This window comes from Podarcis tiliguerta (assembly GCF_965153285.1).
Source record: "Podarcis tiliguerta genome assembly, chromosome: 5".
NCBI classification, from domain to species: domain Eukaryota; kingdom Metazoa; phylum Chordata; class Lepidosauria; order Squamata; family Lacertidae; genus Podarcis; species Podarcis tiliguerta.
The window spans coordinates 69,274,511-69,291,227 of NC_139538.1; the positions used below are offsets into that span (position 1 = coordinate 69,274,511).

Consider the following 16,717-nt stretch of genomic DNA (forward strand, 5'->3'; position numbering starts at 1 on the left):
AAGAGTATCTTAAAACTGTTAAGATCACTAGCTAAATTATGCTGTGTTTTCCACTGTGTAAAGTCATAGTGATTTCCCTGGAAGTCTATTGGGCTTTCTACAAGTGACCTTTCAGCATGTTTTCCTTTTGGAACAGAACAGAACCTTTCTGCTAGCCAGAGAGAAGTATATCCCCTTATAAGGATCTAACAGTAAAATGGAACAGATCTCTTTCATATATATACTCAGTGTAAATATTTATTCATCTTCTAGAGAATCAAACTCCCTTTGTGAAACTAACACAGAAAGAATGTAATTGCACATATTCAGCTTGTCAGAGTACTCTTGGAAATGCTATATGGTTGTTTTTTTACAAAACAATAATTTAAATAAAGTACAGTATAACATTAAATTGACTGGTCACTGGTAATGTTGGGTCTAATGAAGTACTGTCCTTGTCCACATAGACAATGTCCAATAGTTTAAGCCTTCTCCTTTTTCATGTGCTAGAATTTTAATGCAACTATGCAAGAATATGTGAGGATGCATTAAAAAGTTCAAAGATGGCTTACATGATTATTTTCCACATGAATATTCCAGGCATTAACATTTAAATATTGCATTCTTAAAATGGTTTATCCGTTAAGGACTTGTTTACACAAGTCAGTTCTGAGTTGATGCTCTTTTAAACCTCTTCAATTTAAAGGTGTTTTGGAAGCTATCCAAGGTTTAAAGCGCATCTTCAATAAAGCTGGGACATCTCAAATAGTCCGGTACTTTTCTCACCTCATTCCAGGCTAACGGTATATAATGTCCCTGTTAATAATTGCACATTTGGCAGACAGGAGATTTTGCAGAGAGCACTAACTAAATTACCTCTGTTCTACAGTATACAGAGTGGCCCTTTTTCTTTAAGTAGCGTCTAGAGGGATGTTCAAGTGTCTCTAGCAGAAAGTATTTGATGATAAGAAACATGATAGCAGAACTTGTATTTAACCATTTGCCTGGTTGCCGTAGGCCACCAGGAATTCCATGCAGCTGAGTGAACAGACTATTAGAACAAACTATTCTGTACCTATGCCAGACCCCTTGGTAGAAGGCAATTGACTGTTGTTGTGGTTGGTTGGTTGGTTGGTTGGTTGGTTGGTGCTAGCCTACATGGCTTAGTAGTAGCCTACATTTCCATACTGGTTGAAGAAGAACTTTCCTTTCCTCTGTGGCCAGCATAGAAACTAAGGCTATGTAACTTCTTCATGTGCTAGTAAAATGTTTGCAGGCCAGGAATTTTTATAGGTACACTTGCACAGGTGAACTGATATATGGAAATGTACTGATATGAATAAGTAGCTGGGGAAGTTGGGGTGAAACAATGTTGACTCAAGGTTGGACACTGTTTGGTTTAAAACAAAGTCTTGTGCTACAGGTTACATTAGACGTAGTCTTCTGGCAATGGTGCACACTAGTCAGAGCTTGGATTCATAACTTTGGCTTTCAAGTAGTTGACTACATGATTTTAGATGCTGAACAAAACATTCTTAAAATAGTGCTTATACACCTATGGCATGCTAGCTATTTCATTACTGGAGGTTTTCCCTGTGTTGCTTTTTTTTAAAAATGGGATAAGCTACTGTTCTGCAGAAATTTCTCAACAGACTTGAATAATCCAGTTTAAATATAGTGGAAATCTAACTACATTTTAAGGGTAGTCTCAGAGCAATGGGATAATCTCAGAATTTCCACTGAAGATTTAAATACACAGTAAAAGAGACGGTTCTCTGTGTGGTGCAATTACTTAAAAGTTTGAAAAAAATAAATGGGCACATCTCAGGAAACTGTTTTAGACTATACAGGCCTAGTAATAAGAATAAATAGTAGTCCTAGATAAGTTATGCATATTTTAAGACACTTTGAAGGCAACTCACTGCATCAATAAAATACCATTTTATTAGGAGAAAATAATGTATACGATCCAAGCAACCAACTCCTGGGCATAGGCAGAAAGCCCTTATGCTTACATGGGGGTGGGGGGCAGTATTTCCTTCCTGTGACATTCCCTTGTGCTTCACAGAGCCTTCTCAGGAAGGCTGTTCCTGAGATTGGGATCTTTTCATAGGATGAAAATGACTACTTCTGAGCAGAGTATGGTTCACAGCAGTTTTGCTCCCAGCCACTGTTCACAGTCCAATGTGTAAGCTTCTGTGAAGCTCTCACAGCAGTCAGGAGGAGATGGATTTCACAATCCTGAATACATTTTTACTTTCTTCTGTATAGCTGCTTTGGAACTGTTCTCGCAAACCCTCCTAATAATATTTATGGCACACTGCAGGCCAAGTTCTTAGTGAAACTCTCACCAAATTAAATGTGAGTTGTGGATATGCAAAGGATAAATGTATTGGCCCTAATAGGGTAAAATCTCTGACACTCTTCGCTTTAAACCTGAAAGGAACAGAGCTATGAAGATTACTACAAAAACGTGGGGCAAGGGGTGGAACTCCAGCGTCACGAAATTGGATTTCGTTAGCTATTGTATATTCTAACCTCTCCGCCTCTTTTCAAATCTCGTTAAGCCTGTAGATTTTTTTTTTTGCCTGTTTGACTGCTTCCAAAATGTTTCAGTGTTACAAAGGAAGGGAGAATTAAAGTCCAGCAACTCCATGCTGCGATATCTTTTGATCTCTTCTTTTTTTAAAAAAAACCCACACATTTTAATAGAGTTACCATAACCTGACACTTCGATTCTTCAGAAGATTCTTCTTATCACAGATCTTCTGCATATTTCTGGTGGTCATTAACACCAGCAGATATTCAAATGGATTTGTGGTGGGTATGAGCATAGAAGAGCTGTAATCGCTTCCTGTGGAAAACCATTGTGTGGTGCATGGAAGATCTCTAAGCTGAATGTGGGATGCACATCAAAGTCAGTGTGTCATGTTCTGAAGATCTCCAAACTGCGAGTTCACAGCAACAATGCTAGGACTGCTGTAAGAAAGTCATCCCATTTCACAGAGTTTTCGACAGTGAACTAAAGAAAGTTATGAAGACAATTTCCTCCTCAAACATAAGCAACATTTCAGTGGATGACATTTCCATAGACCATGTCAACCAGACCGCGTTTTCTCAGCCTGGCTGGCAAATAGCACTTTGGGCTATCATCTATTTATTCATAGTCATCGTATCGGTTGTGGGCAATGGCACTGTCATTTGGATTATCCTGTCTCACCAACGGATGAGGACTGTTACCAACTATTTTATTGTTAACTTGGCTTTTTCTGACCTGCTAATGACTGCCTTGAACACAGTGTTCAATTTTATTTATGCCAGCCACAACGTCTGGTATTTCGGTGAGGGATTCTGTCGGTTTCTTAACTTTATTCCTGTTACGGCAATGTTTGTGAGCATTTATTCTATGACTGCTCTTGCTGCTGAGAGGTAAGAGTTTTGAAGTTGAGCTAAATTTTGTTATCCTATTCTTATTTTTTTTAAAAGGGTTAACTTGTAAAAGCTGGGTTGAAAGAAGTTATACTAACCAAACTGGAAAAGCAGCTGAATTTTTACAAATCTAGCATATTTACTTAAAAGTAGATCTCATTGAGTTCTACAGCACAATCCTATGCATGTTTACTCAAAAGGAGGCCCCTTTGTGTTCACGGTGGCTTATTCCCAAGTAAGCATGCATAGAATTGCACCCTTACTCTCTAGTAAGTATGTTTAAGATTGTAGTCAAGGGGAACAGGCCTATACCTGGGAACGAACACACACACACACACACACACACAGAGAGAGAGAGAGAGAGAGAGAGAGAGCGCACTTCTAAATACAGCCAGAATCAAGTTGCCGTACTATGACTTGGAACTTGCATTTGGAACATGGGATAATGAACAAAGGGGATATTATATTCTGATCCTGAATTATTATTTTGCACTGAAAGATGTAATATTTAAAGGGTTCACTGGTAAAACACTTCCCTTTCCTTGCTCATATACACACCACTAGCTCCCAAACAGCTCCATCTGGTTCCTTTAAGATGCCTACATCAGGGGCTACACTCTGAAGCTGCTGAAATCTGCACAGCCTGGTACCCAGTAGACCCAGGTACCACCCCTTCATGCTATCAAAGAGCTTATATAACAGAGTAAAAGCAGATCCCTAAGTCAAAGGTTAAGTGTGATTTTCAACCATAGCAAAGTCTGGCTGAGTCTTATAATTCAGCAGGGAAGCACTCTGCAGGACACAAAAAGGCCGTCCATTCCTATTATGATAATTTAAACTTTATGGAAATCGTTTCTCACTACCAAATAAAAAAGGCGATATTACAGAAGTTTCAGCGGGCTCCTACATAGCTTCTACAACCTTGATCATTTTCTGAAAGTCCCATTCTGTTCCCTAGGTTTTTTTTAATCTCCAGCAAGAGTTACAAATATACCAGTACTTGATCTTCATATTTATGTTTTTGTTTTAGTGTTTAGTGTTACAGCGAGTCCTTGTTCACCCATCATTTACAGACAGTGACTCATAACCTACAATACAGGAAATATCTGAGTGCCTTATTTCTGAGGAGGACAATGCAAATTAGGTTCCGTTTCCTCTTGTCAAAAAAAGAACAAGTTAGCAAGATCCTGCCAGTTCAGAAACATCTTTCACTTAGAGTCAACAGGACAAAAGTCACCTCTGGGAAACACCCAACGTACTAGTCATCAAATATTTCTGTAATAATAAAATACAAAGAATACAAAATTATGTCAGTGTAGCTCCTGCGTTCAAATTAATTTAGAATTCATAAACTCCCACGTTTTAACCAGATGTAAAACGCTGTATTTCCCCATTATGTTCAGTGTCTGCGTGGTTCCTATATTCCTAGTAACAATAAAGTCCAAGAGTGTGAGACAATTGTCATATTGTCGATATGGCATACAGTGGTACCTTGGGATACAGACGCTTCAGGTTACAGACTCCACTAACCCAGAAATAGTACCTCGGGTTAAGAACTTTGCTTCAGGATGAGAACAGAAATCACGCAGTGGCAGCAGGAGGCCCCATTAGCTAAAGTTGTACCTCAGGTTAAGAACAGTTTCAGGTTAAGAACAGACCTCCAGAACAAATTAAGTTCATAACCCGAGGTACCACTGTATAAGGAGGTCTCTGTGTGCTTTGGTGAACCCTTGGATTTGCACAAGTGGAAAGAAATGGAGGGGAGGACCAATATGAGGCTCCCAGCCTATATAGACTTACTTGGGAGTACCGTAAGTCCCACTAAACTCAACTGGGGCTTACTTCAGAGTGGGTATATATTAATAGGGCTGCACTGTCAGCCACAGAAAGAAAAACCCAAACAGGAAGAAAAGAGAACTGTGCAGACATTTCCTTTCAGGAGGCAGAGGTGAGTGAGGAATAAGCAAATATCAAATGTGGAATCAGCCAGGCATAGCATTGTTCAGAAAGCAAGCCAAACTGCTCATGGGGCAAAACGCAGGCTTGTAGGGGTTCGCTTTTCACAAACCTGAATCAGCCAGTACAGCCCAAATATAGCCACACTTGCAGAACGCAAGCAATATGTGCTATTACACAGATAAGCCTACTCCTTGGTTGGGTAGACAGTAGTAGTCGATCATGAAAACAGAAATAAATCAGTTTCTGGGAAAGATTAATGACTTTAATAGAAGTAGCTTTTTCCGGTTCGAAGTCAAGGGCTGCTGGTAACAGATACATTGTGTAATCTGGAGCTTACCACAAATTTATTGTAAAAAAAACAGTCCTCCAGATCAGTTTATTTTCTCTACATCTCCCACTTCGGGATTCTTGGGGAAGAACTTATAAATCTAATGCCTTTTTTATTTTTATTAGTTACGTAGGAAAAGTTGAACTTCCATTTTTATATAGCACAAGGTTTGTGTCATAACTATACTGCACCACTCTTTAGGGAGCTACCCTAAGTGCAAGAAGCTGGTGTAAAGAAAGCCAGTCGAAATAAAGTTGGCATAAAGTTACACCTGACCTAAATCCCATTCAGCAGCTAGGCGGATGCTGCTGCCCTGCCTAAGTCTGGCAGAGGAAAAACAAGTCTTTAAAACAGTGTTCTGTGCTGGGTTGCCAGGTCACGTAACTATGCTGAATCTACTTAGGATCCAGCCTAAGGCCCACCCTCCCAGTCCTGCCCCAGAATGCTCCCTTTCGGAGACTTACACCAGCCTCAGCTCAGCCTTTTTGGACTGCCACCTTTTCCTGCTTGGGAGGCTGCCTCTTCTGTTTTTCTTCCCTTCACACTACTGCTAGTCATAAAAGATTTCTCAGGATAACAGGTAGGCTGCATTTATCTTCCTTGGAAAAGTTTACAAAAACAAGCCATCATTTCTTGCTGTTTGGATTAGGGGTGCCAGATTTTCTTGCGCCATGTGTGACAAATGGATGAAGTTATCTTCCTCCCTACACGGCTAAGATGTGGGGAAGCTTTGCCTGCTAAACTTCTGCTTGTCATGTGGCTTTTTAAGACACAGGAGCCATGCCAGAAAAAGTTGGCACCCCTAAAATTTATTTTATACATTCTGCAAAAGCTCCGGACAGATCTTCCAAGCAAAGAGACTGTCGTAACTTGGCGGTAAGTAATTGGAAGCTAATATTTTTTGTTTGGGCTTCGATTCACTCAAAGGTGCAAAAGTTAAGAATCGACAAGACAATATATCAATTGAACAGGACAAGTACTGTTGCACAAGTTGTATTAGGAACAGAGGAAGCTGCATTGTACCAAATCAGATTGTTGGTCTATCTCCACACTACTGACCCAGTACGATAGTGGGGCAGAAAGAAGAAAGTACATAAATGTAATGATGGTCACCAGCTTAAGGTAAAGGTAAAGGGACCCCTGACCATTAGGTCCAGTCGTGACCGACTCTGAGGTTGTGGCACTGATCTCACTTTATTGGCCATTGGAGCAGGCGTACAGCTTCCGGGTCATGTGGCCAGCATGACTATGCCGCTTCTGGTGAACCAGAGCAGTGCATGGAAACGCCGTTTACCTTCCCGCCGGAGCAGTACCTATTTATCTACTTGCACTTTGACATGCTTTCAAACTGCTAGGTTGGCAGGAGCAGGGACTCAACAACGGGAGCTGACCCCATCGCAGGGACTTGAACTGCCAACCTTCTGATTGGCAAGTCCTAGGCTCTGTGGTTTAACCCACAGCGCCACCCGCATCCCGGTCACCAGCTTGGATGGCCCCAAAAGAGTGTTAGGAAAATGGAGGCTAGTGATGGCTACTAACCACAGCAGCCATGTTCTCCCTCAGCTGTTGGAGGCAGTATGTCTCTGAATACCAATTGCACTCATGCCCTGCTTGCAGGCTTCCCATAGGCATCTGGTTGGCCATTGTGAGAACAGGATCCTGGGTTAGATGGGCCTGGGGCCTGATCCAGCAGGACTGCTCTTGTGTTCTATTGTCTATACGTACTGACTAGCAGTTGCTCTCTTCCCTTGCACTGTCTGAAGTTGTCAGGCATTGAACCTGGAACCTGGAACCTTCAACTGAGTGGCTGGGGCAATCCAGTCAGATGGGTGGGGTACAAATAATTAAATTCTTATTAACGTTCAAAGCAGGTGCCCTATCACTAAGCTATGACGGAGAAATTTTATTTCGTTAGCTCTTTAATGAGAAACATTATTGAACTAATAAGTAAACCGAAACACTTCAAAAGTAGCACTTCACTGAATTTTGCAATGCTATTCTCTAACCAGCGTGTTCAAAAATGGGTATATTAGGGGGAAAGTGTGCATTAAAATGCTTGTTAGTGAAAATAACATACAAAATGCATTATATTGGGGAGGTATATTTTAAAAATGTAGGTATTGGTTAAGACTACACGGACAAAGGTGTATATTAGGAGAAATTTGCACAAAAGTTGCTGACAAATTTGCATGAGGCATTAAAAAGATTAAATCACAAATTGCTGTGGAAATATGAAGAGATGAATTTAAGAATGGAAAAAAAATAGAAACCTGGAGAAACCAAAACTGAGACATTCATTCATCCATAGCTATGGCACTTCCATGGAATAACTTGCCCTGAATTACTGTACTTCCTGCAATCTCAGAGTAAACAAACTACAAGGAGGCAGGAATTAATCATTGTACAAATAACTCTTCTCAGCAGAACCACTTACTTAGGTATACAAAACCCTGGGATCATAAATCCTATCCTTGGCGTTAGAAAAAGCTACCAATTTTGGAAAAACTCAGCCACACTGGCCATGCAACATCAATCATTGTCGAAAATGTCATTTTCTGTGTGTCCTACAGTACGTGTGTGCTACGATCACAGAGCACATTTATCAAGCAGGCAACACTGGATTCCTGGTCATGTGTCAGTCAGCAACATGAGATGAGTGTTCAGAACAGGTGTGAGATAAAATGCACAACATGTCATTTAAACTGGAAGGCGCAAGGGTTGGAGAGAGGCTGAGGGGAAAACATTTCCACTGCTCAGTGAACAAATCAGGCCTGTGGCAGCAGCATGACTTTTTCTTAAAAAAATAAATGATTGCCCCTCACAAAGCTCATACAAATCACTAATTAGTCTGGCCTTATTTACACCAATCTATGCATATTTGTATGCATTCTTTAACTAGAGAACTCCATTATAAAATTTGGAGGCATGCAAATATTGAAGTAGAGCTGTATATTCCCCTCGCCACAGCTTTTTATTAGAGGTCACTCCAGAAGTTCCCCAAGTTTCAGAATTGGCTTGGGAGTGAATGCTCAGAAGACTCATTTGTACACACCAAGCATTTCCCACAGTCCTTTAGATCTGTGGATTTCTTTCCACATAAATGTACACAGTAGAGTAGGGTGGAGGGGATAATGCTTTGCCTCTTCTACAATGTTTGGCTTGTTTATTGTGAATATGGCTGTGTACACACTATACCTTCAAAGCACAGAGCACAGTCTTCCCCTCAAAGAATTCTGGGTGCTGCTGTTTGCAAATGGTTGCTAGGAATTGCAATTTTGTGCAGGGTGAACTGTGGCCTAATTCTCTCTCTCTCTCCCTTTCAGGTATATGGCTATACTTTACCCTTTCAGGCAAAAGCTCTCTGCTGGGTACACCAAAGTGGTCATAGGAATAATCTGGTTGGTGGCTTTTGGACTTGCTTTCCCACAGTTCTTTTATGCACAAATTCGCGTCGACTACGGAATGACCAAATGTGTTGTTGCCTGGCCAGATGACGTTCATCGTAAACATCTCATCACGTAAGAACATCCCAAATCCTGAACCCCAAAATACATGTTGGCAGCTGAGAACTCTTGATTTAAGGGGAAAGAGAGAACGTGAATGATGTTGCTGAAAATCCTGCCTTAACCATCTGTTTTCAGCCAGAATCTATGTTACTACTATGTCTTCTTTACACTTGATGGAGGAGAGTGGAGGCAAACAGGTGACCACGCTAATATTCATGTAGTAATCAGGGATACTGCCAATTTAGGGTGTTTGATCCACAGATTTCAATAAAGTTGCAGTTTTCTAAAGTGAAAGAAGGCTGTGACATTCTGTGATGGGGGAATGAGGAATGGAACCAGGAACTCTAGACCAAGGTGATCAAATTTAATTCAAACAGGGCTTCATACATCAATTAAAAATCCTTCAGACTTATCCGAGTTAACTGAATGGCAGGACCATCCCAAGACTTTTAAATCCTTGGGGGAAAAGGGATGCCAGTATTCCTTCCATACTAGTAATTTAGTCTGGGATCCCATCTATCGGTTTAGATGCCTTTGCTGGACAATTCTGGCAATGTCATAGCATTGGAGTGCTATGGGATGGCTGTGTTACCCTCTCATCTTGTCTTTAAAAGTGAATTGCAACATTAGCTTTCATGTCTTTTCTAGCAAAATATTCCTGAGGCTTTTCAGAGCTACTGTATCTTTACCTAAAAGCTTCCTCTTTGCAGCTGCCAACTTTAATTGCTTTAGCCTGTAATTGTCCTTTAATTAGTCCTTCCTGCTCTACACTTTCATTACTAGATTTCTTTTTTCTTTTAACTGAAAAATAGCATAGTGTCACAAATACGGGGCAATTCATTCCTAATGAAACATCATATTGAACAGAAAATACTTAGCGGAAGGGATCACAGGGAGCAAGCTTCTAATTAAAGTTGTAGGTGGGTTGCCTTTGTCCCACCACAAAAAGTGAAGAACTTACCTCAGCAGCAGCACTCTCCCTGTTGCAAGAAACTGATGAGAAAGGCACAAGTATGTAATCTTCTGGCCCAATTGAGATTCACACAGAAACAAGGATCAACAAGAAACGTCTGTTTGAACAATTGCCATGCTTCCTGTTTGAGAAATATCAAATCAAAATCTGGCACTGAATGGGATGCCCTCGCTGTGATATGAAGCAACACGTCTATAGAGTAAAAGTCCCATTAAATCTGTAAGACAAATTTTGACAGTTGATTATCGATAGTGGAAAAAAGTTTAGTCAAAACATGGCAATGTGGTGGATGCAAAAAGAAGGGGGAAGCGGTGTGACCTCAAAAGTAGGCCTTGGGTCCAGTAGATAAAAGGACTGAGGGGAAAATGAAGAGATATCTTGAGACCTTGCAGTGATTAGCCTTGCTATTTGTGGCAAAGGGAAGGATTTCCCCCATGTGTTCTTATCTCTTCCTCTGTCTGGCTCACCTCTTCCCCTTTTAGTCCGGGGAAAACCACACTCAAGGCTAAAACATAGAGTCCTTTGTTCTGTTTATGAGGTTCTGAAATTCAGGAGGCCAAACATTTATGGAGCTTTGGGTACAATTCTCATCTCCCTCCAGAAAGGAGGCACGGTTATTTAAGCATTGCGTTAACATCACTCCTTGAACGTTTATCATCAACCATCTTCTACAAATAGTAGCCTTCTGACAAGCTGTCTTCATGCCACTGGTTTACTGCAGCCACTGTCACATCACTAAAAAAAGGTGGGGGAAGGAGCACACACAAAATTTTACACAAATTCACACTGTATACATGATATGCTAATTTATAAGTATGGTTGCAAATTTAGAAATAATCACAATAATTCAAATATAAATTAACTATCATTTTGTCATAGTGGAGAAGACTATGGTTTGCTCAGTCTGTTGTCCCCATGTTAACTGTTGATGGGCAACTTCAAGGCTCTTACTCTCCCTTCATAAGTATCTGGTGAGGCCTTCTGACAGAGGACTTTCAGAATAGTGGAAATTATAGAACCTTAAGAGTTAGAAGGGACCCCAAGGGTCATCTAGTCCAACCCCATGCAAGTCCTTGGTAAAGTAGAGTAGATGGCCACCTTAAACAGCAGTTTATAATTTTGAGGGTATCACTTTAATGGTACATTGTGTTTTGATAGCTTCCCCTCACCAGCCTTGCTTCACATCCTCCTTGAGTGTTTTTGCCTGATTGGAACATTCCATTGGACTCTGAAAATGACTTGTTGCTTGCCTGGATGGAGAATAGAGGGTGTGTGTGTGTGTGTGTGTGTGTGTGTAGAAACTACCCCAGTGTACAAAGATACCATTTACATTCACTGCTCTGGCCACTCTTGCCCTGGAAACCACTGGCCCCCGGAAAGTTTTGGAAACTCGGGCAGAAAAACATTCCTTGATCTTCCCAATACACGGAGGTTCTTTTTGGACTGAAGGAAGGGAAACAAGCTCTATCCATTCTCAGCTCTTTCTCTCTTTTTTTCAGGTACCACGTTACAGTCATTGTTTTGGTGTACCTGCTGCCTCTCCTAGTGATGTTTATCACATACAGTGCAATAGGAAAGGCTCTGTGGAATAATGCTGTTCCTGGAGATCACACTAATGTGCTCAGCTACCAGCATATGATTACAGCCAAAAAAAAGGTTAGTCATTGTGAGCTAATAATTGATGCTTATAGCGCAGTGGTAACATGAACCCAGGGGTAAAACTCACTGCTGCATAGTTTCGTTATGAGCAAGAACGACAGACAAGACACATCTCCAGCTAAGACTCAGACTGTGTATGCAGTATTTCTTAAAAAACAACAGGATAGGTACAGATCATGACAAATACCTGTTCCCAAACCAATGGTAGGCGCACATTAGGTGCAGAGTTTGTGGGAATGTGTACAGTCTCGGTTTTACAAATTACCACCTAAGTTTCAGCAAATGCCCTCTGCTGTCCTGGATAGATACTACAGCATGATGCCTCTAACCAACATTATAAAAGGTGAAGGTAAAGGACCCCTGAACGGTTAAGTCCAGTCAAAGGTGACTATGGGCCTAGGTGCTCATCTTGCTTCAGGTTGAGGGAGCCAATGTTTATCCACAGACAGCTTTCCAGGTCATGTGGCCAGCATGACTAAACCACTTCTGGTGCAACAGAACACCATGACGGAAGCCAGAGCACACAGAAATGCCATTTACCTTCCCACCACAGCGGTACCTATTTATCTACTTGCAGTGGCATGCTTTCGAACTGCTAGGTTGGCAGAAGCTGGGACAGAGCAACGGAAGCTCACCACAGTCACATGGATTCAAACCGCTGTCCTTCTGATCGGCAAGCCCAAGAGGCTCAGTGGTTTAGACCACAGTGCCACCTGCGTTCCAGTAACCAACATTATATACATTGGCAGCAAACAAGTAGGGCGAGATACTGCTAGCTAAGGGGATTCAACTTGAATAGTCACCACCTGTCACTTCCCAATCTTAAAAGGTGCACGTTTCTGGGATTTGCGGCAACATTATCACAGCAGCATTCTGCACAGCCACAGTTGCCTTTATAAACAAGTTACTACTATATATTGCAGGGATGAGGAAACATGTCATTAAAACAACTATGCATTTAACATATTGTCTGGTTTGGTTCATAAGAAACTCCAGGCACAAATTGCTGCACAGCCATGCATCACAGACTTTCTGAGTACCCACCCTAGGCCTGTATTTCACAAGAAATTGGTGGCAGCCTCTATTTGACACCACAGGCACAAATCTAGGACCAGAAGAATGACAAAGCATTCAAAGATTTCTCTTTCCTTTTTCTAGTTTGTCAGGACAATGGTTGCAGTTGTGATCACATTTGCCATCTGCTGGTTCCCTTATCATCTCTACTTCGTCTTGGGGAACATCCGGAAAGACATTTACAGGCAGAAGTACATTCAACAAGTATACCTGGCGGTATTTTTGCTTGCCATGAGCTCTGCGATGTATAGCCCAATTATTTATTGCTGCCTTAATCAAAAGTGAGTAGTGCATGCGTTAAGTGGATGCAAGCAACTTGGGAGTATCACTGAAGTGTAGGATAAAAATGCTCGCATATAAATATAGGAACCTAGGAAGCTGTCTTATACCAGATCAGATCATTGGCTCATTTTGCTCAGTGTGGCCTATGCTCAGGGCTTCTCCTTATATCATATTTAGCTTGACCTCTAACATTTACAATGCAATCATTTACATTCCCGCTCTGAAGCAAATACCACCGAGTTCAATGGTGCTTACTCTCAGGCACAGTATTAACAAATTCCACAAAAAACAGCGCTTTTCTCTAAATGTGCATCACATTCCTTTGATAGCCTCTGTATTCCATCAGGGAAACAGTCCATTTTTCTTTGGAGAGAAAATTTCCTTTGGGGGTTCAATACGGAGGCTCACACAAAATTCCTCATTCGTCAGACTTTATTCAATAATGTGTTACGGGACAGAGTACAAAAGCGTCTGTGGGAGAACACACCCTATATAAGGAAATATACATCATCTTGACCATTCATTCTCTAGCCAACCACCTTCTGCCACCTCAGCACCTCACCTTCTCTCATCCAACCATAGTCCTTGAAAACACTTACTTAACCCAAGTTTTTTGCTGTACATGAGACTTCCTTGTGCCTTTGTCAAGCAATCGGCCATTAGGTTCCTCCTATACTGATTCTTACCAGTTTTGAGGCGAGGCTGCACTCTTGCATACGTGATGCAAGATCCTCGTGAATAATGGGTTTTGCAGAATTTCTACCTTCTCAGTCTGTACCAGGGATGGGAAGCTTTTTCTGACTACATTCTGGGGGGGTCACATGCTAGTGGTTGCTGGGTCAGAGGCAAAAGTAGACAGAACAGCCAATGTGACTTATGCTTTGGTATCAGCCACACACAAGTCAGGTTTTTCTATACAGATTTATCTCTTCACCCTGTAAGGCAAGAGGTGCAATCACCCTACAAAGACACAGTCCACCCAGACAAAACACTTGAGGAATCCCTAAAGTCGGAGGTTCTCCATCCCTCATCTATACCATGTAACACTTGGCTTGTGTTTGCACCCATTTACAGGTTCCGCTCTGGTTTCAAGATAGCTTTCCAGTGCTGCCCTTGCATCAAAGCAACGGAAAGAGACAGACTTAACCTTACTCCCCGACTGCCTTTAAAAAAGACCTGGAGAGATCAAGCATCCAACAACCTGCCAAGCACAGGAACACAGATAACCAATACGGACAATGTACCATTAAGTACTATGTATTTGATTGTTTGACTGTTATGCCAATAGCTTGATTAATGGCTTCTTGTCGTGTTTCATCATTGCAGATTAAAAATATTATCACAGAGGCTTGTGACAGATTTGGGAGTATTCTTTGCAGTGTTTCACACCAGCAACACAACCAATCAATTCCTCCATCAGTGTTATTGCTTGAATGTCTTAGTGTCTGAAAATAATCTCAATGCCATACGCTCATACTATTATGGAAAGCCACAGGGCCGACCCAAGACATTTTACTGCCTGAGGCAAAGGACAAGGTGGCTCACCTCCCTATTCCATGTACAGAAGCCAACTGGACTAGCTGTTGAATCTTATTTCAATGCTGGCAATGGGACAGCATCCATCATGGCACCTGATAGCAACAGACTAGTTTAGGGGTCCAGGATGGACTGTGGCGCACACAGAGCAGATTGCATACTTCAGAACAAATAGAAAAAACGCATGTTTTTTCCAACTGTACATGCTGACTGAAGAATGTGCATCTTGCCTGGAGAATGTACAAATTTTTGCCAAAACATGCACAATTCTCCAAGGCCTGTTGCACAATTCCCTCTTCGTTGGAGGGTTATGTGCAGTCTCCATCAGGTCTGGTGAACAACGGCCAGTTGTTATGCACATTTAACTGACTGACTTACATTCCTTGTGGCATATACATAAATGACACATTTCCCCAGAAAATGTAAAGCATTGTCCTATTATTTTTATATACTTTAAAAAGACTGTTACCATATTCAGTCATTTGAGTAAAACACTGACAACTGCATTCGTTATCTGAATCAAGGTGGAAGTTAAGATATTTCGAAATAGTTTGATCGTTAACGCATTTCTGATAAGTAAGAATTACGAGCAACTGTGATTTGTGGAAGTTCACCATACCGAAGAATTATGTTTATGGTGGCTATTAATTACTGTGCTATAGCCCATGATCCACAAGTGCAAATTCATCTTCCATATTGTGTATGGAACCCCAAACCAAATCTTAATTTTTTTTCAGTCCATCAGCTGGCATTAAAAATTCAAATACAGTGGTACTTGGGTTCACAAATGTAATCCGTTCCAGAAGTCCGTTCCAAAGCCAAAGCGTTCCAAAACCAAGACACGCTTTCCCATAGAAATACAAAACGGATTAATCCGTTCCATACTTTTAAAAAACAATCCATAAAACAGCAATTTAACATGAATTTTACTATCTAACGAGACCATTGACCCATAAAATAAAAGCAAAATCAATGTACTGTACTATAAAACAAGTAAGACAGTATTGTAGATGATCAAAATTAAAATTATTATTTTTTCCTTACCTACACTGATTATATTGTTTGGATGGGGGGCTTTTATCCATTTCCGCAGTCACACCATCAATCAATCAGTGGCTGAACTGGGTTCCACAGTCACAAAAACAAATAAACCGAAAAAGCCTCAAAAACGAAAAGGCAAAATAAATAGCAAAAAAATAAGTACCAAACAATCTGCTCCAGAAGTCTGAAATGTTCGAAAACCAAGGCACAGTTTCTGATTGGTGCAGGCGCCCTGGAAACAATAGATGACAGCTGCATCAGATGATCTGCTTCCGAAAAACGATTGAAAACCGGAACACTTACTTCCAGGTTTTCAGCGTTTGGGAACCAAAGCGTTTGAGAACCAAGATACCACTGTACCAAAATATGTAGTGTATACTTTAACAGTAGTAGTTTTTACAGTATCACTTGGATTGCCTTTTAGAACACAGGAAACTATGTTCTCCCATTAAGCTCCACATTGTCTATATAACTGCCCTCCAGGATTTGAGTGGAGTCTTTGAAACCTAGAACTCTTCCACGCAACACATGTGCTCTACCGCTTCAATACTGAAGGGACAAGCTACACAAACACCATCAGATTATACCTTATGCTAAAACTGGTGAACCTGCAAGGAGGTGGGGTGGAAGTAAAGCCTGGTCCCAGAATATTAACCATCAGTCAGTGCTGATTCAACTCAAGGACACAACATGTAGCAGTTCTTGTGTCAAAGAGGTGTGCAAGTGTGTTCAACCCAAGGCTGAAATCTGGTGGGACATTTTAACACTGTTGTGTAAAGATACATTTGCTAGAGGAAAACATTTCTCAGGCGATATCTGTAATCTATAATTAAATCAAGTTTTTATTTTAAATATTCCCAGTTTGTTTCCATTGCTTTTAAAACACACAGGGATCTTCCCCACCCTTCTCCAAAGCACCAATCATTCCTTTGCCAGAAAGAATCACCGAAC

The 16,717-nt window shown here is 41.0% G+C and overlaps 1 protein-coding gene across 1 annotated transcript; it reads left to right on the plus strand.

Moving 5' to 3' along the window:
- The first annotated feature begins 2,439 nt into the window (after positions 1-2,439).
- Positions 2,440-15,703, plus strand: TACR2 (tachykinin receptor 2). Its single transcript, XM_083439825.1, has 5 exons — positions 2,440-3,408; positions 9,019-9,213; positions 11,674-11,830; positions 12,992-13,188; positions 14,264-15,703. The coding sequence occupies exons 1-5, from the start codon at positions 3,014-3,016 to the stop codon at positions 14,460-14,462; spliced, it is 1,143 nt and encodes a 380-aa protein (XP_083295951.1). The 5' UTR covers positions 2,440-3,013; the 3' UTR covers positions 14,463-15,703.
- The last annotated feature ends 1,014 nt before the right edge of the window (positions 15,704-16,717 follow it).